The 24,657-nt window shown below is 36.3% G+C and overlaps 1 protein-coding gene across 8 annotated transcripts in view; it reads left to right on the top strand.

Moving 5' to 3' along the window:
• PCLO (piccolo presynaptic cytomatrix protein) overlaps positions 1–24,657 on the top strand; it is a 384,880-nt gene that overhangs the window by 169,079 nt on the left and 191,144 nt on the right. For all 8 annotated transcript variants that reach the window (XM_069801695.1, XM_069801688.1, XM_069801689.1 and 5 more), the window contains exons 4-5: positions 11,167–12,390; positions 19,402–24,481. In XM_069801695.1, the coding sequence (XP_069657796.1) occupies positions 11,167–12,390; positions 19,402–24,481 (6,304 nt within the window). The remainder of the gene's footprint in view (positions 1–11,166; positions 12,391–19,401; positions 24,482–24,657) is intronic.

Raw genomic sequence — 24,657 nt, forward strand, 5'->3', positions numbered from 1 at the left:
CTAAATGCCACTCCACATATCTAACTCTTCAGATGTTCATACTGGAAATACAAAAATAAATGGATGGTAGTATGTATTCTAAAACAAAGCCATAGTATACAGTCTGGAAAGTTTGTATGTAAAAGTAAAAACATTTGAACTCAAGAAATCAACAATAGGATACATATTTTAATTAATCTTTGGTAGAGATGGAAAATCACAAGGACATTTATTATAGGAGAGACTTTTTTAACCCTCCCTTGATAAAACACTGGCTATTAACAGCTTTCCTAAATTCAATTTTATAGATTCACTAATTAAAACATTCAACCCATAGGCTTACAGGGTACCATTCTGTGTGAATTAGAGGTTAGTATTATTACAGATTTATATTGTGGTAGCACCTGGAGATTTTTCAGTGTTATCATGACAGACACTGCAAGTGTTGTCCCAAAACTTGTGGGATCGTTCACCCACTGTGCAAGCCAATAACACACAGAGTCAAGGTATTAGCTGTTTATTGCCGGTTCTGTGCAGAAGGGGATGCTAGGGGGTATCCCCACAAAACTAGCATACCCAGCACTAAAACAGTAATTCATTTATACATTGTAAATTAGCATAACTACCATATTCATTGTTTATCAACCTTCTATTGGTGCCCATAATTCCATATCTTAAAGCTGATTGGTGTGTAGTGTCCTCATCTTCATTTAAAGGTGCAGCGTCTTTTAATTTTACTGCGCAAGCTTGGTGGGTGAAGGTCTTCAGGTGGAGGCAAGTATCCTAACTTCTAGAGGTGTGGTTTTCATGTTATAATTAGATAAGTTCACCTAAAGGGCACATTTTTAACTGATTCATATGGTATAGCCAAGCTTACTGGGCTACCAGCCCACTAAAGTTTCTGGTTCCTAGTTTTAGGTGAATTTGTACCTTCTATTCCATTGTCTTGTCAAGAGCTTCTTACCCAAGTGATTTACATCAATTACTTATCTTTTGTTCCCTAAGTTTGTAAAAAATTACAAGCACAAAGATTTCAATATCACAAGTATGATATATAATTGTCTAAAGGAGCTCTATTCCTTGCACAGTTATAAAAGGACATGTATTCTGTTTCAGATTAATGTTTGTGGATTTTCATTGTAATCCAGAATTTCTCAAAGTCTACACAGATCTGAATTATCCCAATTCCACTGAAGTACTTAAGGCTCTTCCATTGACTTCTTTGGCCTTTGGATGATGCCCATATCCAGTTTGTTGCTTTTTCCTTCATTGGGGTTGTTTTTGCCATGGTAACAAAAGAAGTGGTCACCAGAGGCAGTAAAATGCTTGATGGGAGTTTCGCTGTGTAAGTAAAACTGAGGAGAAAGGCTCATTCCTTTGTTCTGGGCAACAGCACCTCTACAGCTAAACCTGCCAAGACAAAGGAGGACTACCGGTCATCTTGTTACAACAGTGCATGAAAAAAGCAACAAACACATGACAGTGCAGTTAGATGCAGAGTAAAAACAAGTATAGTAATGTTCCCTCTCCACAATAAAAAAGCAGTTCTTTTTTGACAGCTTTGCTTCTTTTGTGTCTATGATGATGTATACTTTAGTGATACATTTTTGTGCATTGACAGCATACTTCTAAGCCTCTAAGGGCCTTCAGCAAAATAACTAAAGGAAATTAAATTATACACAGACACTATACATGTAAAAATCCCATTATCTATCAAATTTAATTACTAAAATAAAAATTTCCAAACAACAGAGCAGTTTCTAAAAAGACAAAATTTGAGCTTTTTCTGAAGGTGCTGGGATGTATCTTGAAGTAAGGTAAGGGCATACACATTTCAGAATTGTCATCACTTGAGGAAGTAGGTCATCCTTGTGTTGTCATATTCTGTATTTCATCTGTTCATAATTTAGTGGAATATTCAGCAGTCCCAACCCTATTAAAATTAAGGAGCAGATAATTCCTGACACATGGGAGAAACACTGATTCCTCTGTACTTCTCTGGTAATCTGCTGCAGTATTTACAATTCTCTTCCTTTAACACTTGGTGTGGGAGAAAAAGAAGAGATCATTAGCGACAGCAAACCAGCTGACAAAGTTCCATGAGTGCTTTCATTTTTTTCTGGAGCCAAAGCAAATCTTAGGGCATTAGGAATAACTTTCTCATTTTTCTACTACTCTATAAAATAGACCTTTTTATTTAAGATTTTAAATTTTGAAACCTTTTGACTGAAGAAAATATTACAGTTTCTGTTGCTAGGGTGTTATTTTTCAGCACATTCACAGAATCACATAATGGTTGCAGTTGAAAGGGACCTGTGGAGGTCATCAGGCTTTGTTTGACAGGATAATAACAAGGTAGAGAAGAATTTCTTGGGATGTACCAACACTTTAGAAAAATAGGTGGACTGCTTGGCACCTTTTTGAGCTCTTACGCTGTTGTTATCAGTCCAGCATCCAAGATGTGTTTATTCAGAAATTCACAGTCCCTGAAAGCTTCTGTTAGTGAGCAATCACAAATTTGAATGGAAGACATTAAGGATAAGGAAAAACAAAAAGGAGGGGAAGATCCAAATAGTGGTTGCCCATAGTCACTGCATTGAAGATAAAGGCTCCAGAGCAGATTTTGAGGGGGTAACTATGCACCCAGTGTACTGGTCAATGCTATCTCATTGCTATTGTGTGTTCTCCCATATCTTTATTCTTTTCTTATTTGTTGCAGTTTCTTCCAGCTCAAAAATCAAGGTGATATTCAGTAGGTCAGCTGTAGACATGAGTAACCGGTCTGATTAGCTACACTCTTGCCCTATAGTCAGTGGACACAAACAGGCACTTTAAAAGTGCCAGTGTTTTTATCTAATGTCCTATGATAGGTGAGATTAACTGCCTTCTAAATGTTCCTGGTTTTCTCCATCAAAGGTAAAAGTTACCAACCACAATTACAAATGTCTACACAATACACAACCACAATTCAGTGGAAATCCTGCTTTCTCGCCTGCTTAGGTAGTGCCTACCCCAGTGTTTTGAAAAATGCTAAGCTACAAATAAGATTTAACAGCCTGAAGAAGTAAGTGTTCAGTTGGACCACACTGAATAATTGTACGGTAATTTCAATAAACTTGAATTATGTGATTTGAATGTGTCTTCTAATATTCTGGAATGTTTCTTTCTCCCTCTAAAAGCATGAAATATATTGCCATTAAGAGATGCTGGAAGATGCTTAAAGCAACTGAAGGCAAAAAAAATCAAGAGGTAATTTTTAAGGGATTTAACGACAGTTTAACTCCAAAACGTTTCATTCTAAAGATGGCAAGCTAAAACAGCCTTCAGAAATTTAAGATTTCTTTTATTAGAACTGCTCGATTTCCTTCGGTAATGATTAGAATTCCCATAATCTAAGACAGAAGATTGTGGACTGCAGCCATAGAATAAAATAGATTTTACTTTTATTGCTGCCCATCAGACACCAAGTAAAAAAAGTAAAGTGCCTTACAGCAGCATGCAGAAAAGGCAACTCATCAAGCAGTCTATATGCTAAGGTATCACAGTTCAGAACAAATACCAACACTCTCAGTGGCAATGCCTTTTAGCAGGCAAAGGTTAAATATCATTTTTTTGGCATTTTTTTGTTCTGGGTTTCTGTTGCACTTCAAAGTTGACACAAAGAGAAGTAAGCTTTATTATATTCTTATTTTGATACTAGTTGTATCTTCCAACACACTGACCAAAGTCTTTTGAGACTTTTTTATATATACCATAACTGAGCTGCATAAGCCTGGATAGCAATCACTGTCTTCAGTAGCTCTGTACAGAAGTAGCCAGGAAGCATATAGCAAATATTTCTACTGATGCATACAGAAAAAATAGGTAAGAGTCTCTCACTCATTTTTGCTGTATTGGCTTCCCAGTGGCAACAGAAATAAATACATAAAATCCATTTTTTGTCATGTCAGTTTTTGTGACTTTTAATGTATACACCAACAAGCCACATAAGCAGTGGTAATTGGGTACGTATACAACTCTGCAGTGAAAATAGTTGAAAATAGCTTGCTTTATTTCATAGTTGTCATGGCGTAAGAGTAAGCTTATCAGTTAATGACAATAATCTGAGATGCTGAGATAACTTGATCTTCTTCAATCACATACTGAAAACTTTTTTTTGAGAAAGAGATAAAAGCTGGTCATCTTTTTGCATTGTTCAGATAACAATCTCAGCTTGATTGCAACTTCAAACAAAAAAAAAGCATTCTCAAACTAAAAAAAAGGCATTCTCAAACTAAAAAAGTAATCCCTTCCTCCTTCTATTGACAAACTTGTTAATTATGCAGGAATTATTGCTGGATTTGGTTGGTGGTGTTTTTTTTTTTTTAAGTTGATGCTGTACATTTACCTGAACCAGCTTTTGTGGATTTCTATGATCTCTCTTTGGTGGCTGAAAGATAGCTTGACATTTAAAGTTGGCTAAATGCTACAAATTTATTTAATGCTAATTATATAATGCATTCTGCTCATGAGTACTATTACAGGAATGCAGTTTGTAAAACTGGTAGGATTTCATGAATCATTGAGTGATTTTGTTGGCAATCACATCATATGCTGAAATCAGCTGCTTTTCTCTGTGCCACCACTCCTATTGTATCGTACTCCAAACTGCAAATCACTAATGGCAAAGAAGATCTTCTAGTTTCAAACCTAAATTTATCCATGGACAATTCATATCCATTTGGTTTGTAGCCAGTATACCTTTCCCCCTATATAAATCATATTTGTGGGATCCATTTCCCTTGGTTAAATTAGCCATATTCTTCTAACCTCTTCTCCAAAAATCAGCCATCTGACTAGGCATTTGTTTGCACATTCTTTCTCCACTTGGGGTGAAATCCAAAAATATGTTTAAGATCCTAAGTGACATTTTAGACAATATTTATGTGTATAAATTCAGGAGAATGATCCTGGAAAACTGTCTGTGACCTCCACAGGCACACAGTATCTATGAAAACCTTTCTATATTTTCCTAATTCTGGACACCATAAAGGCTCAACTGTGGACCCTGTCTCTGCCAAGCTGGCTACTTAGGAAGGATGTAGGGTAATTTCCCTCTATAGGAGATGTGTTTTCCCTGCCTAGCAATTTCTTGACTCATCTCTACTAATTTGACTAATCATTTCATGGTGGCACAGGTTCAGTTATTGTTCTGGAATCCAGGTATGCTCAATGTGTAATAGTTTCATTTTTACGTGTAGAATAAATGATATTATCCATGAAAAAAATACAAGGTTTTTCTGACAGTATTCCTCCAGTAAACCCATATTGCTTTTTAGTATATGGCCCTTTTCTTCATCACAAGCATCAATTCTACTTTCTTTCAAATAATTTTCTAAAACTTTGTAAACATTTGAATTGGACTAGCAGAGCTGTAGTTACCAGAAACACTTCTACACATTAAATAGAAGTGGATGTGAGTTGAATGTGGGTAAGCTGTGTGTAACTCAATTTGGGTGGATTATGTATATCTCATAGCTGCTTGATTTGGCTTTCTCATGCCAATGTACTTTAATGAATACTATTAGACTATGATCGTGCATTTCCACATCCAATATGATGATTTCTATTCTGTGTGCTCATTTCCTGTTGACATTTGCTTGTGTTCAATCTAACTGTTATAAAAATTTGAGATTAAAGCACATATTAGGTGTACCATACCTTTAACTCTGAAGCAATCTTAACTGCACTGTGGATATCTTTTTATCTGCAAGGATACCAAATATTTTGTTGCTTGTTTAAATTAGCTTTGCAGAATTTGACTTAGCTCAATTTTTGGAAATTCATTCCTTATCCCTGCTTTTTCTGATCTTCAAGACAGAGTTTGCTATGCTTATCAGATTACTTTTCCTCTCTGGGTGTGCTATTCAGTTACTTTTTCTACTGTTTCATTAAGTGGCTTATTCATATGAGATCTTGGAAACATGCTGTACAAGTTTGTTAAAATAAAAACCAAATCAATTAAAAATAAATATCCCAGGTAAAACTGTTCTAGAGTCTCAGAATAAATAGTTTATATTAGTATTTATACCAGAGTTGTCTTAATTTGAAATGTATGTTTATTTTGTTTTCTAAGACACATACTCAAATCTATGCTTAGTAAAAAAGAAGATGGCAAATTTGAGTAATAAGAAAAATATTTTAGTCACTGCCTGCACTGCTTCTCCCCCTGTTTTGTTTATAAGGTAATTAGGGAGAAAAAGTGTGCTTTCTTTTCATAGATCTATTCAGTTTTTTATAATTAGAATATGGTTTTTGGTAAAGATTCTGATTTGCAATGTGTTTATTTTAGATACTGAAATCAGAAGGATATTAATTTTTCAGAGATTTATTTCTTAATGCTTTTTTCATTCCTATGTTGGTTTTGTGATTTTACTGTACTGCAAGCAGTAAAGAAGAAGAATTAGGAAGGGATAAAAATATGATCTAAGGAAGTAGTTGGCTGAGTTGGTTAGTGTCTAAATGAAACTAAAGCTTTTGCCTTCTGAAGTAACTTAGAGATGTTTTATGGGAAAAAGCGTTTGTTTTCACCTTCACAAATATATTAAGTACTTTGAGTTACTTTCAGTTAAAGAAAAACTCTAGTTTACCAATTAGTGTTTGCCAAGAGTAAGTAATGAATTTATCAACATACTGCAATAAAAAATCCTTGACTGGCAGGGAGATGGAATAGTTGACCCTATTATTTTCAACTTGAAATTATCTAACATTGTGGTATGCAAATACAAAAGCAAAGGAACTGAAATGCCTGAGCTCTTGCATGACAACTGAAAAATAGACATTCACAATGAATGTTAGATGTATGCCCTTTTCAGGATGACATTTGTTTAGTACAAAACTGAATGAGGAAAACGTTGTGGCACAGCTACTTTGTTCTGTCCAGCAATATGGGGTTGTAAGGATTGCTGAAAACACAGGGAGAGAGCCATGGATTCAGAATATTAAAGCACACTAGTATCACTTGTGATGCCAGTAATAGTGTCTACTGCCAATTCAGGAACCAAAGGGTGTGAAGAATTCTGTGAAGAGCTAAGAAGATTTATCTAGTGAAGACTGCTGAAACAAGATGACGTCCATTTCCCAAGTCCTAAGAAATTTGGGTTGACAGGCTAACTGAAAAGGTAGCCTCAGGGAAAAGCTTGCATTCAGGGCATGAGGTTAACTGAGGAGAAGACAGGTCTAAAACTGAGGCATATGACTTCACCGTACAAAATTTGATTTTACAGAGAACCATTCTGGGAGAGAATCAGAAGCTAGAGGGCTGGTGATACAAGAATATTTTTGTAGGCTCTTTTGTGATCAAGTATCTGCACGATTATAAAAACTTAGATTGGAATTTAAAACACACAGCTTGGGAAAAATATTTGCCATGCCTATATAACACTAAAAAATAAAGTGGCAAAGAGATGCAGATATAACAAAAGTCCAAGAAAACAATAGCAAGGTTCGTTAAATCACTGCATATCCGGACAATTCCAGGTCATTTCACTAGCATCACTTGCGTCAGTATGTCAGGGAGGCAAGACTGGGACTTCCATCTCTTGACAAGATTTAGTGCAGTTTGCCAATTTGGTCATCGTCACCTTCCCTTGCTCATGTTAATTGTCACTATTTTCCTTTTTAAGAGACTTGTTCTACTATGTGCTCAGCACAGAGCACAGTCCTTGAGTTGAAGAATTTTACTCCAGGGAAAAGAGACTGAATAGGGACCATGAGCAAAGCTGAGAGGAAACAGTGGCTGGGTAACTGTTTTGGTTTTTAAATACTTAATACTACTACTAAAGTTGCTGAAGTTATTATAGGCAGTTCAAAGAATTGAGTCGGTGAAGGATTTAAATGAGGGAAGGGAAGTGACTTGATGAATCTGAGAAGGAGCAAGTGTATGAGCAGTGAGTAGGCTGCAGCTGAAGAGGTACTAAATAGGATCTACATAACAAGCAGAGCTAGAAGTAGTAAGAGCCAAATGAAGATGTATAGAAAAGAAACAAGTATAGAGACCCTAGAAACTGGATATGGATATATTATAAGGAAATAAATGGAACTTATGTCACAAACAAATGGTACTGTGAGAAGAACATGTGCAATTAATGTATAAAGTAACATGTTCTTTAAGAATTTCTATATAGCATGTGTGTGAAATTCAGCAAACTCTTGAACCATGGATTATTTCCTGGTAGAAGCCACTTAATTATGTTTTTATGAAATTAAAGATGGTTAAAGCTAGATTCTGAGAAGCTTAATAACATTTAAGTATTGTCTTATTCCCATGCCCCATGCTGACAGAAGATGTATTAGCACAAATAATAACGGTATTATTTCTGCTTACACTGTGAAATGAGTATTTGTCAGGCTGATTGGAGAAGGCAAAACCTGCCCCCTTTTTAGTGGGTTTAAAAGCTTTTAGGCCCTCCAATAAATTTAATTAAAAAATTAATCTATTATAGTTATCTAGTCAACTTTGTGTAGTGATTTACAATCTTTATGAGAAAAGAATCAAGGGTACTATGAAATTGGATCTTTTTTCTGTGGTCTATTTATGCAAAATGTTATCTAGTGTATTTAGTCACTTACAGACTCCTGATAATACTAACAGCATGATTTTCTGCGGGCCAAATTTGTTTCCTGGTGTGTTACTTCTATTTGAAGTTTATAAAAGACAGTTCACAACATACTTAGCTGTTTTCTAGGAAAAAAAAAGTTGCTGCCCATAAAAAGGGAGGAAAATATAGTAAAAATTCCAGATAAATCCCTCTAACAAATATTTGCAAGAAAACTAAGTTACATTTTACACATTCTTTAAAAAAGAAATTACTTTTATTTGTATTTCTTAATAAGTGCTTCCCAGATAAATGATGTGTGGTTGGAGCACTTTAAGTCCTATGGAGAAGGATCATCTGCCCTGACGGATTATGTTTTAATGCTTTTGTCCACAGAAAAGCTAGACCTAAATTATATTTAATAGTCTGAGACAGAGCCACATTCAGTTTGGAGTTGCAAAGGGTACAGTAACTAACTATTAGGGGCTTCATTGCATTTGGAGACAGCTGATTAAATCAATAAACTGCATTTATTGGGACAATAGTGCCAAATACTTTTAATAAATATTTATTTGTGTCAATTACTAGGACTCACTAGTTTGGTCATTTTCTTTAAAAGTAGAATAATAAATACACAAGGCAATAGTTAGATGACCTAACTGAAAATGCATGCATTCTTGCATTTCTTGTGCATGAAAAAAAATTTGTCAGACAAAGAAAATTATTTTAGACATTAAATAGCCTTTCCTTAGTTCCATTTCAACAAAATTAGCCCACATGAGCGTTTCTTACTAAATTTTGTTTTACATGCAATTGTCGTTTTGTCTGCAGTTCTTGCAATTTATATTTCACTTATTAGCTTAATCAGCTATTTTTTCAAAGGGGCAGCATCACAGCAGTGATTCAGTTATTTTAAAAACAAAAAAACGAGAGAATTGTAAAGTCATTTAGCAATGGGATTTGGATCTGAAGTATGCAGATAGACTTCACAAATTGGGGTTTTGGTAGACTTTAGATAAGTCTAGAAAGTGTTTGAAACCAGCTAATCTCAAAATGTCTTAATGATACCAATGTGCTCAGAAATATCCTGGTTGGGATGTGAGAGCTGAGCACATAAGCTCCATCGTTAGGGATTAATAGAAAGATGCCTCACTTCTGGTTAACTATGTTGAAAAGCCATTTGTGGTCCTATCATGACCAACCCTTATCACTCTGTGAGAAATGCCATATCAATGACAAAATGCTGGCATCACCACGTGTTAAGTACTCTTGGTGGGAAAACCTGCCAGTGCATTTGCTGAAGTGAGGCCCCTCTACGCTGAAAAAGGCAGGTTGCCTGGAGTCAGAAGGAAAGCAGGGAGTCTGGTGCTTACACCCCTGTCATTCGGGCATTCTTTGGTGGCAGGGGCAGTGCTGGAGTTCCAGTCTCTGCTTTTGGTGTTGCCTCATTTATTACTGTGTTGTTATTATAAAATGCGTGAATGTTTCTGGGGCTGCACAGTTCATCCAGATACCCCTTCTGCTAATTAGATGCCACATCTTCTGGGCAACTGATTATATACCGTTGGATGTTCTGCAGTATTCGATGGTATATAACTGATCAGTCATCTGTAATACCCTAATATTATCAGCAGTATTACCTATATAGTTACTAATAGAACAATTTTGCTGGTTTTCATGTGTTTTATATTCAGTAGGTCACTAAGTTCTCTAAATCAGAGAGATACAATAACTGAATTGCTGAGACCTTCCATTGTCACAGTAGAAGGAGTTGAAAACAAGCATACAAAGATTTTATTGTACAGCATAGATCTCTTCTTCTCCAGTGAAGCTCATTTTGCACTAGTGAAGTAGAGCTTCATTATCTATTCTAGTATCCAGAAGATTCTGGGCTTTTTCTTTCCTTTCAGTACTTTCTGTGTTTAAAATTTGCTTTTGCTAAAGAAACTGTACCCCAAATCCCACTGGAAACAGTCTCATTACTCCTCTCATGTAGTAGCTAGGCAACTGGCAACAAGATCTTTTGCACAGATACAAGCATTTGTCCTTTTTTTCTGATTTTCTGGGAAGAAGAGTAAAAGGAGCCAGTGTGCAGCAGGGATTTAGCAGTAAAGAGAGCAGACAGGTGATTGTCCTTCCGGGTTACAGCCATATTAAATTTCTACACTGATATATATACACAAATTCAAGAGGGGAAGGTAACTTCTGAAGAGAAACACAAAGATCCATGAGTCCCTGTTGGTCCCTTTTTACTCAGATTTACAAAATTAGAGAGACCTACTGATAGATTATAGAGGCTTTAGAAGACAGTAGCTGTTAGAAATACATAAGCAAACTTTGTACATAAAGGCTGTCAATACTTTGGAACAATGAAATTGTTTTCACAGTGTATTTTTATATTTGTTCAGCTTGGCTTTCTGGAACCTGACATGGTTCACTTCTGTTAGAAAGGTGTTATGGATCTTCCTGCAAGAGCAACAAACAGAGAAAATAACTTCTCAGTATGCATAGTGTTCGGATTAAAAGTATTCAGCTGTATCAGTTGAGAAAGCCATATGATTTTACTGTTAAGTTTTCAAATAAGTAACTTCATATGTTTGTTGTATCACAGGTACAGGAATGGCTGTGCTTAAACTGCCAGACCCAAAGGGCAATGTCAGGACAACTTGGGGATATGGGCAAGGTGCCACTTCCGAAAGCAGGCCCTTCACAACCAGTATCCAAACCACCTGCTGCTCCTCAAAAACAGCCGATGCCTGCTGTCTCACATTCCCCTCAGAAGACTTCCACACCGCCTACTCCAGCAGCAGCAAAACCGAAAGAAGAACCAGGCGTTCAGAAGGAAGTTCCAAAACTTCAGCAGGGGAGACTGGAAAAAACATTGTCAGCTGATAAAATCCAACAAGGAATTCAAAAAGAAGATGCAAAACTTAAGCAGGGGAAACTTGTCAAGACACCCTCAGCTGATAAAATCCAACGTGTTTCTCAGAAGGAAGACCCAAGACTCCAGCAAACAAAACTGACAAAGGCAGCCTCATCTGATAAGATTTTACATGGAGTTCAGAAGGAGGATGCAAAATTTCAAGAGGCAAAACTGGCAAAAACATCCTCAGCTGATAAAATTTTGCATGGAGTCCAGAAGGAAGACATAAAACTTCAAGAGGCAAAACTGGCAAAGATACCCTCAGCTGACAAAATTTTACATGGAATTCAGAAAGAAGACCCAAAACTCCAACAGATGAAAATGGCAAAAGCACTATCAGCTGACAAAATCCAACCTGCAGCTCAGAAGGAAGATGCACAACGTCAGGAGGTCCAGTTGTCAAAGGCAGTTTCAGGTGATAAAATCCAACATGGAATTCAGAAAGAAGATCCAAAACTTCAGCATGAGAAAATCATGAAAACTTCATCAGTGGAGAAAATCCAACAGGAAGCTCAAAAAGAAGAACCAAAACTTCAGCAAGGGAAACTGTCAAAGACACTTTCAGCAGATAAAATTCCTGCAACAATAAGTTCAGACCAAAAGAAACCCCTAAGCACATTGGAAGAAGATAAAAAACCTGTGCTCCCAGAAAAGAGCACTTCACATCCAGAGGACAAAAAAGAACAAATTACAGCTGAGTCTAAAGATCGTGTTGCTGAACAGAAAGCAGAAGCTGAAGCACCTTATAAGGAACCGCAAGCTAAGAAGGAAGAGGATGTTAAGAAAGAGGGTTTGATAACTGGGATTTCACAAACGGTTTTGAAAGCTGAAAAAGCTCAGGAAGAAGAAATTCCTGTTCAAAAAGCACCTTTGCCAGGAACTGACCATGTGGAAGCAGTGAAAGAAAAAATAGTAAGTGGCTTTCTCACTCCCACCCCCCTTCTGCCTTGCTACAGTTTAGAATCTGATCCTGACAGACCCTTTCCTTTATGTCTTGCTGCTCTTTATTGTTATTCGCAGTATAGGATGATTCTAAATTATAAAGTCAATCCCTCCCGTTGAGTGAAAGTTTCACCAGATAGTCCTACGATCTAGATGCAACTTTTCAGTACTTCTTGCATGATTTTCTGTCTCAAGCAGTTAAGCATTTGAAACTAAGACAAAGTTCCTGTTTAATCATTTTTCCAATATTTCTGATTTATTTAGCTGCTTCTGTAGACTCTCCAGACTTTGGAGTTTAATTGTTGAAATTGGAATGTTTTCATAGTTCTTAATCAGAAAAGTAAATAATCTGTGATGGTAAGGTGTGCAGTGTTTTGCAATACCAAAATATAATAAACATTTGAGGAATACTTTGTGATGCCTGAACATGGTATGTTAAAGTATGCAATCTTTACATCTTTTTACTATTTCATTTGCCTGTCTCATATGGACAAGTACTTTTAGGTAGGGTTCTTGGTGGGCTCTCATCATCAAGTCAGATGAATGGATGAGTTTATGATAGCATGTACTAGAGGTCTGCATTTCTTAAATAAATGTGTTTGCTGGATTGTGAAGTCACCAACAAGTCAATCAGTTGAAGTGGGTAATATACACAATTTGCTAAAAAATGAAAAATGATGGTGTTTTATATCAGCATTGAAAATTAGGTGCTGATTATTATGTTATGAAAGTAGGAGTAGGTTTAGGAAAAGTGTTTAACCTTTGCCAAAATGATGTTTTCAAATAATCCCAGTCAAAAAGGTCAAGGGTGTTGTTTTTTTTTTTATTGGGTTTTTTTAGTTTTGGTTTTTTCCCATGGTGGTAACCAAGTTATTTGGACAGAAAAAATATTCTGAATCAGAAATTGTACTGTGGGAAATGGTACTGTTTTTATAAACCAAGTTTCCTGTCTGAAATATATCTCCTATCACATGTTGTGTTTCCTCCTCTTGATGGTATCAAGAGGTATAGTATCCCCTGATTGTAGCAAGGGAATCTCTGAATTATGCTCAGAGTAACATAGACAGAAATACTCCCTTCTGTAAGAAACTGGAAGGAGATCTAAGAAAATCCTATATCAATTTGATTATATCGTATCAAACATAAGACATTATTGCAGGACTTTCCAAGAAGAATAAGCTTAATTTTAGTTAACAAAATGTCACTTCTGGGGATTTTTTTAAATTCATATCAGAAAACCTAAGAAGTAGAATTAGAATTTTGTTACTGTTGTTAAAAATTTGGGGTTTTTTTTCTGTTGAAAAACATTTATAAGGGAAAATTTTCATCACATGCTAGTCTCAGTCCTGTCTGGTCATTTTTATGTTCTATAGGGAGGTAAATGCATATTATACTGTGGACAAATCCAAGATACATTGAATTTCCATCTCTGATAGCGACAGGTTTTAATCGTAGATTAATTAGTGATTTCTAATGTGGTGCACACATGTATTTCACTCTTATTTCACGTATATTTTACTTTCTTCCACTGCTTTCTAACTGAAATCAGGACTTCTTGAGTTAATACCATAAATAAGGATTATCTTTCTTTTGCTCTTATCAGACTTTGAAGCACACTTAGCTAAAGTTTGTAAAGCAGAAGTTTCATGAATAAAAATCCCAAACCCACAAACGCCATATATATCCACTTTTAAGTATTTTTAAAATTAGAACACTCTGCAATACAAACCAGAATTGAAAGAATGAAAAAGGAATAGCTATTTTTACACAAAAAAAAGACTTTTTTTCCCCATTTTTTTCCCCCTTTTTTGGTCCTTGGAAAAATCCTAACAAAAAAAAAAAAGCAGCAGCTCAAATCGTTCAGAATTAAAAATAAAGCTGGTGTCTAGCTTGTACTTTATAAAAATAACTCTTTTTTATTATTTTTAGTTATTGAAGTATTTTAATATTCTCCATGGTGGGCATCAAACATTATTAGATACAATTCTTCCCAAGAGAGCATGTGACAGAAGTGGAAGAGGAGATAACAATTTAGCTATCACACATTGATTCCATATCAGTGGGTAAAGGACAATATCTAGACTTTGAAGAATATATTTTACATGTATTTCAGGACAGAATCATATAAAGGAGTTCAGGTAGGTGTATTTTTAAACAGGGATGCAAGGGAAAACCTAATACTTTCTGCACTTGACAAACTGCTGATGCCATGTTATATCCAAAACTGTGCAAATGGTAATTACTAACTCTTGTGGTATTCCAATGAGATAAGTAAATAATACTATCCTCATTTTTCACTAAAAAAAAAAAAAAGACAGCAACACCCCAACAAGTCCCTAAAGACATGGAGAGGCTAAAGTTGTGATCCAGTAAAATCAGTAGAATGATCCTTGGAAAATCACAGGTATCAATTGTATTTACAGATCTAGCATCCTTTGAAACAAAAGTGACTTATATATTGAAACATTTTTAAATATTTGGGCTCAAAGTATGATTTAAGGTATCATAAAGCCATTTTTTTCTTCAAAACATTCTTTTTTCAGTAATATTTTAAACTGTAATTTCTTCAAAAAGATTTTAAAGAATAAACTGACTTTGCTCATGATTTACAGGACCCTTTCCTGAGATATCATCTTGTAATACTGACTATTCACATGTGCAATAGCAGTTAGCTGTTCTAACAGGGATGCCTAGAAATCTTGGATGATTATGACGTACAGTCTATCAGTATAACACAGTCATCTTGGAACTCACAAATTAACATATAAGCAGTTCAGCACATCTACATGAACACATTACCATGGTGTAAATTGGACATATATTTACAACACATCAGCTGCATTATGTAAGTGCCCTTACTATTACCTTCTTATGTTTACTGCGGAATGATCGTGTGCTTAGGTTGAGTAATCAGGTAGAAATTAATACATTGTAAATTGACATAATTATATTAACACATGCCATTAATTACAAAACACAGACCAGGGAGCCACAATAAGGAGGAGAAGGCTTATCTGTAAGCAGTTTTTCTGGGCACAAATAAAATGTTTCATTTTAATAATATAAAATTCAACTACAGATTAAACAGTTTAGTCAACCAAAATCTTTTTTTCACTCTGAAACTTTTTTTTTAGATAATGTAGATATCTTTATTTCTTCTATAAACAGAATGACCTTTTAAAAATCATGAGTTCCTTTGCAAATAAAATTTCTGTTCTGTGCAACAGAATGTAATCTTGCTAGCTTTAAATAATTTTTAAAAGTGACAAGACTATTTTTTTTTAAATCACAGTTTTCTTTTAACAGAGTTCTGACTGAATTTGATAACCAATGGGACTTTTTAAAGCACTAAGTTTTATATTTTGAAATAAGAATATTAAAAGTGAGGAAGTGTAAGAATAAATAATACTTTTAAAGCAAAAACTTCTAATGCAAAATAGATTTATGATGTATTGACATTGACACTGTAGAAGAGCCACTAGGATGTTACAAATACATCCTACATTAAATTATTTTTACCATTAATTAAAGAGTTTGCATTCTCTGTTTTTAAACTGTCTTATCCAGCCCGCCGCTTTTATAAGTCTCCTTGTTCCTCATGTCTCAAGGAGATCCTCCCATCAATGTCTGTATTAGAGTTAAATTTGTCCAGTATTAAAAACTCACAGTAGGCAAACTTTCAGAACAAATACCATTCAACTACTCAGAAAGGCCCAGTAATTCAACATGTACCAAAGTACTTCCACTTCGCAAGAAAAAAGTAGGGTTTTTTTCTTGTTGATTAAAATATATTTTTCATTCTCCAAGAGTTGTTGAATATATATATGATCCTCAGCAGCATTGTTTATGCAATATTTTGTTATTCACCTAAAGATCTTATGTTTATGGTATGTTTACAAGTCTGGCAATGATGCTGTCTTTGTGTATGTGATGGCCCGCCCTGTAGAAAATAAATTACCAGTCATTTAAGAATAGGTGTGGCTAATGACAATATCCCAATTCACAGCCTGTAGGAAATAGGGAAGAAAAGCATAAAGACCAAATATTATTTGGTTACATTTTGGATCTTGAAACATGATGTGCAGGAAAATTTTTGCATGATGTATCATGCGACAGACAAGTATAGATAGAAAATATATTCATATTGTGGTAGCCTTGAAAAGAAAGTTGGATTTTGCCATCATTTTTATTTCTAGTGATAAAGGAAGTCCCTCTTTATTGTAGATCTTTTTCTTCTCCTTACTGTACAAATAGTCTTTCCCATATTCAGTTTCCTATTATTCATAGCAGTGCTGTTATGTCATACACTGAGGTTCAACAACAGAGCAGGCAATAGCAATATTCCTTGCCATCGCCTCTGGTTTGGTCATTGAGTAGGTACTACACATTGGACTCACAGATAGTGGCACCATCACAAATTACAAGGAGAATGGCTGCAGTTGTTCCATGAGCAGTTGTTGTCTACCTATTTCTGAGCTTAACTGTTTTTAACTGCTTAGTTGACACCTTCTGTCTCTGCTTTACAAGTCACTGTATCACTACATCTCCCTGTGGAGAACCAAGATCTGACAGAGTCACTTTCAGTAGATGGATGCAATCTGTACGTCTACTCCTAGGAGACCTTCTGAGCTTGAACAATGTTTGGATTTTCTAGTAGATTACCAAAATTGATCAGTGTGTTTGGTTGGGTATGTCTTTATAAGTATGAACATATTGGAAATAAAATAAAAAATAACAATCAAATGTCATAGGTGAAATTTTAGTGAGTGGCATAATATTTCTAGGTAGAAGAATCCTTTGGTTTAATGAAATGCATATTTTTTTTTAAAACATAGGCCAATAAGTTCCCCTTAAACAGTTTATTCTTTAATAAAGGGAAGGAAAATGTAAATATAACATATGAAACCTAAGTTTTTTAACTATGCTTCATTGCTGACTCTTTATGAAGAGTATATGTAATTCTGTCATTAAGGGCTGGAGAATATCCAAGAGTACATTTTTCAGAATAATAAGTGCTGAAGTGCTTAAGTGGTGATGACTTCCCAAAGTTGTTTGGAGTACTATAGGTTTCCCCATATTTATATATTAATCACAATCTTATCATTAGAGTTGTCCTTAGAAATATTTGTTTTCATATTTGATATTTAATTGCAATGGATTTTGCTCTCATATCAGATATTTGGATTTATCATATTGGGTACAATATAGTTAAGAACAGATGTAGTTTATATTCATGTTAGTATCTGATTTTGCAGATAATAAATCACTCCTGTAAAATAGAGATTCCTTAATATAATATTAATTAGTAGATTACTGTAATATTAATATTAGTGTTTTAATGTAGGGTTATGTGCACATTGATTTGCCTATAGGCAAGAATGGGTATTTTAAATGTAAATTAAATAATGAAAAAAACTGACTGGTTTTTAGAAATAAAATAACTAACGATAGCAAATATTTGGTTTATGATATTTTGGCATTAAATATAACTTTAGTGTGAATAAACATTTGAAAATACTTGTAATTGATAGCAACTTAACTTGACTGTAAATGTACCTTTAAATTAAAATTAACCATTGTCATAGTTTTCCTAATATATTTATTCCACGGTATTTTTTTTTAACTCAGCATATTGCCAAGGAAGTTGATAAATTAAACCTTTAAATAAATGGGCTGCTGTACTGCTGAAATCATTGACTTAGATTAGCAAAGTTGATAAATACTACCTACTTGTATTATTGAGGGCCATAACAAATATGAAGATCACTTCATATTATTAAAATCACGAGACTTTGGGCTGCTTGTTCTCAAATTGCTAGTGGAGGTGGGGACACTTCGTAAGATTGTCAGCTAAGATGACCTGTCATTTGGAGAGTGAGCTGTTTTGTTAGCGGAATGGTGAGGTACTTTCACTAAGTGCAGAGCATTTCACAGTTGAGAGAAGCAGGAGGGAAACTCTGGTGTGGTAAAACTTGCTGTAGGATATTCTTGGTATTTTTGTTATCTAAAGGAGGAGATAGAGGTGCTTGTCATTCAGAATGGTGTAGAAGGATCTGGAAGCTAGGAGAACAACTAAGTGTGTTTAATTAAGGATGAGAAGGAAAACATTGGTTATGATGCCCAGTTAGGTATGCCTGCCTTGTTTGCTTCCTTATTTCTTTTTATTAATAGCTGACTCTCATGCTTTCCTCCCTGCAATTACGTTTCCCTACCAGCAGCTTACCTCCGCATTACAAATTTACGGAGAAACTTCTTTTTTATGAGTTACTCAGAAAATGTTCGTACGGTGCCAAACTGCAGATATGGGGACATTCCAAATTGCATTAAATCATGCTTCAATACTCCACGTATTCAGTTGCATGTTACAATGTGTAACAGTTAAATCAACAAAATGAAACCATAGGTCCAAAATTTGAGAAGATTGACATATTTCTAGACAATTATAAAAGATTAAATGGGCAAAGAAATGAGCAGACCCCAGAAATACTACAGACTGACGTTTGGCAAGCTATATTACTTTGTATCTAGAACTATGTAGGCAGTTTTGAAACATAGGTAATTAAAATCCTCATTTACATTAACTCCCAAATAACTTGTCCCCTGCACGTGTGAGCAAATGATTGATTATGATTAGTAAGTCTTCTGAAAACAATTAAATACAGTATTTGTTTATACTGAAAAAGAGAAGATCATCTTACCACTGATAAAATCAGTTGCCAGTGTGGACAGCCATGCAAAGCATAGTTAGATTCAATGCAAAAACTCAAAATTTGAGGAAATTTGTGTATTATTTTAATAGCTTTGAATACCAAAATCAGTGTTCAGTCCTTTATGGTTTAATATAATTCTTCTTGGCATCATAATTTTTCATCTGAGACATTAACTCATCTTTTAGAAAAAGATCACATGTATTTAATTGCCTGGAGACATTAAGAATTTATATATAAATATATACACACGCGTATGTATTTATTTTTTTAGGAAAAGGAGGATGACAAATCAGACACATCAAGCTCTCAGCAACAGAAAAGTCCACAAGGTCTGAGCGACACCGGGTATTCTTCTGATGGGATATCAAGTTCACTTGGTGAAATTCCAAGTCATATCCCCAGTGATGAAAAGGATTTACTCAGAGAATCTAATAAAAAAGACACTATTTCACAAGAAAGTCCACCAAGCCCCTCGGATCTAGCTAAATTGGAAAGTACTGTACTGTCTATTTTGGAAGCTCAGGCAAGTACGCTTTCTGATGCAAAAGCTGCAAAAAGTAAAGAGCTTTATGAAACGTACAGTGAACAGACAAAGGATCATCATAAAACAAAGCCTTTGCCAGTCACTCCAGAATCTTACAGTTCAGATGAGGAAGACCTGGAAGCTATTCAAGAAGGTGAAAGAACCATTGTAGAAGATGGCAAAGGAAGTGCTTCCTCCCAGGCAGACTACAAGGAAGAAGATGAAGGAGATGAGATATCGGCAAGAAGACAACGCTATGATTCTGTGGAAGACAGCAGTGAGAGTGAAAACTCACCTGTCCCGAGGAGAAAAAGAAGAGCTAGTGTTGGTTCTTCAAGCAGTGATGAGTACAAACGGGATGACAGTCAGGGATCAGGTGATGAGGAAGACTTCATTAGAAAACAGATTATAGAGATGAGTGCTGATGAAGACGCCTCAGGTTCTGAAGATGATGAATTCATTAGAAGTCAACTCAAAGAAATCAGTGTAACTGAAAGCCAAAAGAAAGAAGAAGTGAAAAGCAAAGCCAGAGGAACAGCTGGAAAACATAGAAGAATGGCACGGAAAAGTAGTGCAAGCTATGATGAGGATGCAGGAAGAAGACATTCATGGCACGATGACGATGATGAGACTTTTGATGAAAGCCCAGAGCCAAAATACAGGGAAACTAAAAGTCAAGACAGTGAAGAACTTGCAGTAACTGGAGGAGGAGGTCTTCGGCGTTTCAAAACAATAGAATTAAATAGTACAATAACAAACAAATATTCTGAAGCATCTGAACAACAGAAAGGTATTTTATATTTTGATGAAGAGCCTGAGCTAGAGATGGAGAGTCTTACAGATTCACCAGAAGATAGATCTAGAGGAGAAGGGTCTTCTAGTTTACATGCTTCTAGTTTCACACCAGGTACATCTCCTACTTCAGTGTCATCACTTGATGAAGATAGTGACAGCAGTCCTAGTCACAAAAAACTGGGAGGGGAGAGCAAACAACAGCGCAAAGCCAGGCATCGGTCACATGGTCCTCTTCTCCCAACTATTGAAGATTCTTCAGAAGAAGAAGAACTACGGGAAGAGGAAGAACTGCTAAAGGAGCAAGAGAAACAGCGTGAATTAGAACAGCAACAAAGAAAAAGTTCTAGCAAAAAATCTAAAAAGGACAAGGATGAACTAAGAGCTCAGAGAAGAAGGGAACGTCCAAAGACTCCACCAAGTAATCTTTCTCCCATTGAAGATGCATCTCCAACAGAAGAATTACGACAGGCAGCAGAAATGGAAGAGCTGCACAGATCTTCCTGTTCTGAATATTCACCTAGTATTGAGTCAGATCCTGAAGGATTTGAAATCAGCCCAGAAAAAATAATAGAAGTACAAAAAGTTTACAAATTGCCTACTGCTGTCTCTCTATACTCACCAACAGATGAACAACCAATTGGACTCCCAAAAGAAGAAAGTGGTCAAAAGACATTGAAAAGTGCCGAAGAGGTATATGAAGAGATGATGCATAAGACCCATAAATCTAAGTCATTTCAAATTGCAAATGAAAAAGATGAAGTATTTGAAAAAGAATCTTTATATGGTGGAATGTTAATAGAGGATTATATTTATGAATCTTTAGTAGAGGATACTTACAATGGAACTATTGATACTAATCTTGTAATGAGACAAGATGAGAGCAATGAATATATACAACAGAGAGGAAAAGAGAAAAAAGTAAGAGCTTCAGAACAGATCTATGAAGAACCACAGAAAATTACTGATCTACAGAAAGACTACTATAGCATTGAGACTTTACATTCTATTGTGCCTCAAGAAGATATTGTTTCTAGTTCTTACATTATCCCAGAAAGTCATGAAATAGTTGTATTAGACAGCGCAGTAACTTCCATCACTGAGGAAAAGCAGTTGTTAGATGCAGAAGCTGCTTATGAAGAGCTTATGAGAAGACAAAGAACGCAGCTAACCCCTGGGTCCAGTCCGACACAACCAACTTCAGGTTTTGTTCCCACATCCGATACAAAGGTATCTAGTGTTGGAGAAATAGTGGATAGTACATCTTTAACATCAAGCACTACTTCAGCAATCTCAGATGTATCACCTGTCAGCAGCACAGCACTTTCTATTCCAGATGTTAAAATAACACAGCATTTTACAGCAGAGGAAATTGAAGATGAATACTTAACAGACTATGCCAGAGAAATTCAAGAAATAATTTCTCATGAAACATCAATGTTGACATACTCTGAGACATCAGAAGGTGCTGCATCAGTTTTACCTTCTGATACAGCTTCCTTAACATCATCTACATCTTCAGTTTGTACCACAGACAGTTCATCACCTATAGACAGTGCAACCACAGGTTATGTAGATACAGCAGATGCTGTAAGTAAACTAGTAGATTCTGAAGGTGTCAGGATAATAACCCAAGTTCCCTTAACACCTACAAAAGAGTATTCTGAAGTGAGCATGCCTTATGAATCTATTGCCGGAGCCACTAAAAAGCCATCTATAGCATCAGATATGGAAAGTGTGGATCAAGCTGCAGTTTGTTTGCTTGAAACTGCACCTTCAGTAATGGCAACTACAGTTATAAAACCCAAGCAATATGCAACTGATGCCATTACCTTTGATACCTCCAAAGCAGAAAAGGAAGCAGCTGGAAAAATGAAAAGTACAGGAGAGGCTGGCATTGTCAAAATTCATCATGAAGATTCACACAAAGAATTGGGTGTTGATATAACAAGAATTAATTTCACTAGTGCTACATCTGAGCAACCAGCTGTATGTATAGCATCAGTACCAGTTACAGAGCCTGCATCAGAAACATCTTCTGTACCTACTCCCAGTGTTGTAAGTAAGGCCAGCATGGTCTTTGTGCCTTCCTCAGCTCCTGCTGTAACATCCAAAGTATTCTCACTTTTTAGAAGCTCTTCTTTGGATTCTCCTGCACAACCTCCCGCCTCCCGCCTCCCACCCCCGCCTCCTCCTCCTCCGCCACCTCCTCCACCACCATTACCTCCACCTACTTTACCCAAGCCAGCTATTTATCCCAGAAAGAAGTCACAGATTAAGACTCCAGCAGCAACAGTTCCCACAGTGGTACCTTCAGTCACAAGTGTTCCAACACTAGAGTCCACAGCTGTATTAAAGAATCATGTGGTACCTATCACAAAAACATACACCCCAACACCACCTCCTGTACCACCCAAACCATCCTCCATTCCAGCAGGGCTGGTTTTCAGTCACAGGCCTGCTGAAGTAACTAAACCTCCAATTGCTCCTAAACCAGCAGTTCCTCCACTCCCAATAGCTGTTCATAAGCCAGCAGAAACACAGCCCAAACCAATAGGTTTGTCATTGACTTCAAGTATGACTCTGAATTTGGTCTCTGCAGCTGAATACAAAATAGCATCTCCCACTTCCCCTTTGTCTCCACACTCTAACAAATCTTCACCAAGGTTGACAAAACCCTCACAGGAAACCTATGTTGTCATCACATTGCCATCTGAGCCTGGAACTCCCACAGAAGCTATAACTAGTCAGGCTGTTACCAGCTGGCCTTTAGAAGCACCTTCTAAAGAACCGATTCCCCAGCCTATGCAACCAATTTTTACTCCATCCATGAAAACTATGGAAATTCAAAGTATGGCAGATCAGAGTATGTATATTTCAGGTGCTTTGCAAGCTATTCCTGTCACAACACAATCAACTTTTGACAAAATACCTACTTCAAAATCAGGTGTAGTAACAACAGAGGTAACCAAGACAACAGTGTCTGTGGTTAAGGGCCCAGTGCCTGGTTATGGTTTAGGAAGTCTTGCTATTACTATGCCTCCAGAGCCACTCCATATAGTAGATCAACCCAGGTATAGAGAGAATGGAAGATTCCATCCTTTGGGTGATGTCATAGATCTTCGCACTTTAACTAAGATGGATATTGAAATGAGAGACAGCTGTATGGATCTGTCTGCTGTTTCCATGGATGTGAGAAGGCAAATGCCAGCAAGTGATACATGTGGGCGGCCAGTAAGTACTGTCCAACCAGCTATAATAAATCTTAGCACTGCATGTGTTGCCGATCCTTCCCTGTCTGTAGTCACTGAGACAGTAACTGTAATGACCTGCACCGCCACTGTAAGCTACACTGCCAGTACAGCCAGCCTTGTGGATCTGGGACATGCGATGACAACGCCGCTTCAGCTAACAACATCAAAACATTTTGAGCCTGCATACAGAGTAACAGGCAGCCAAGCATTCTCTGCAGGTAGAGATGAAGTGCCAATAAATTTATCCCTAGGTACTTCAACACATGCAGTGACATGGGCTACTACGAAGCCTGTTACTGTACCACCTGTTGGTGTTACAAACGGTTGGACTGATCTCTCCACTTCTCAAGAGCCAATGGAGAGTGGAGCAGTTGACCTTAGCACTACAAAATCCCACAGAACAGTAGTAACAATGGATGAAACTACTTCAGGTGTTGTAACAACAGTAATAGAAGATGATGAAAAGCCTGTGGATCTGACTGCAGGGAGAAGAGCTGTCTGCTGTGATATGGTTTATAAATTGCCATTTGGTAGGAGCTGTACAGCACAGCAGCCACCAACTACACTTCCAGAAGACCGCTTTGGTTACAGAGATGACCATTATCAGTATGATCGTTCAGGGTCATATGGCTACCGAGGAATGGGAGGTATGAAACCATCTATGTCTGACACAAATTTATCGGAAGCTGGACTGTTTGCATACAAAAGCAAGAATAGCTTTGATTATCGAGTTGGGGCAACTGATGCAGCAGTAGATCTTACTTCTGGAAGAGTTACTACAGGTCAGTATGACACAGCAGCAGATCTTTCTTTGAAATATAATTTTGATGTTCCCCACCTCATTTCAGGATGATTTTTATTATTTTTCCCCTCTTTCTGTTTTTTTGTTTTCTTTTGGACAGTGTGACAAATTATTCTGGATTACACGTGTTTTTCATTTCTTCATTTTACATATGTG

This window comes from Haliaeetus albicilla, chromosome 14 (genome assembly GCF_947461875.1).
Source record: "Haliaeetus albicilla chromosome 14, bHalAlb1.1, whole genome shotgun sequence".
Classification (NCBI taxonomy): domain Eukaryota; kingdom Metazoa; phylum Chordata; class Aves; order Accipitriformes; family Accipitridae; genus Haliaeetus; species Haliaeetus albicilla.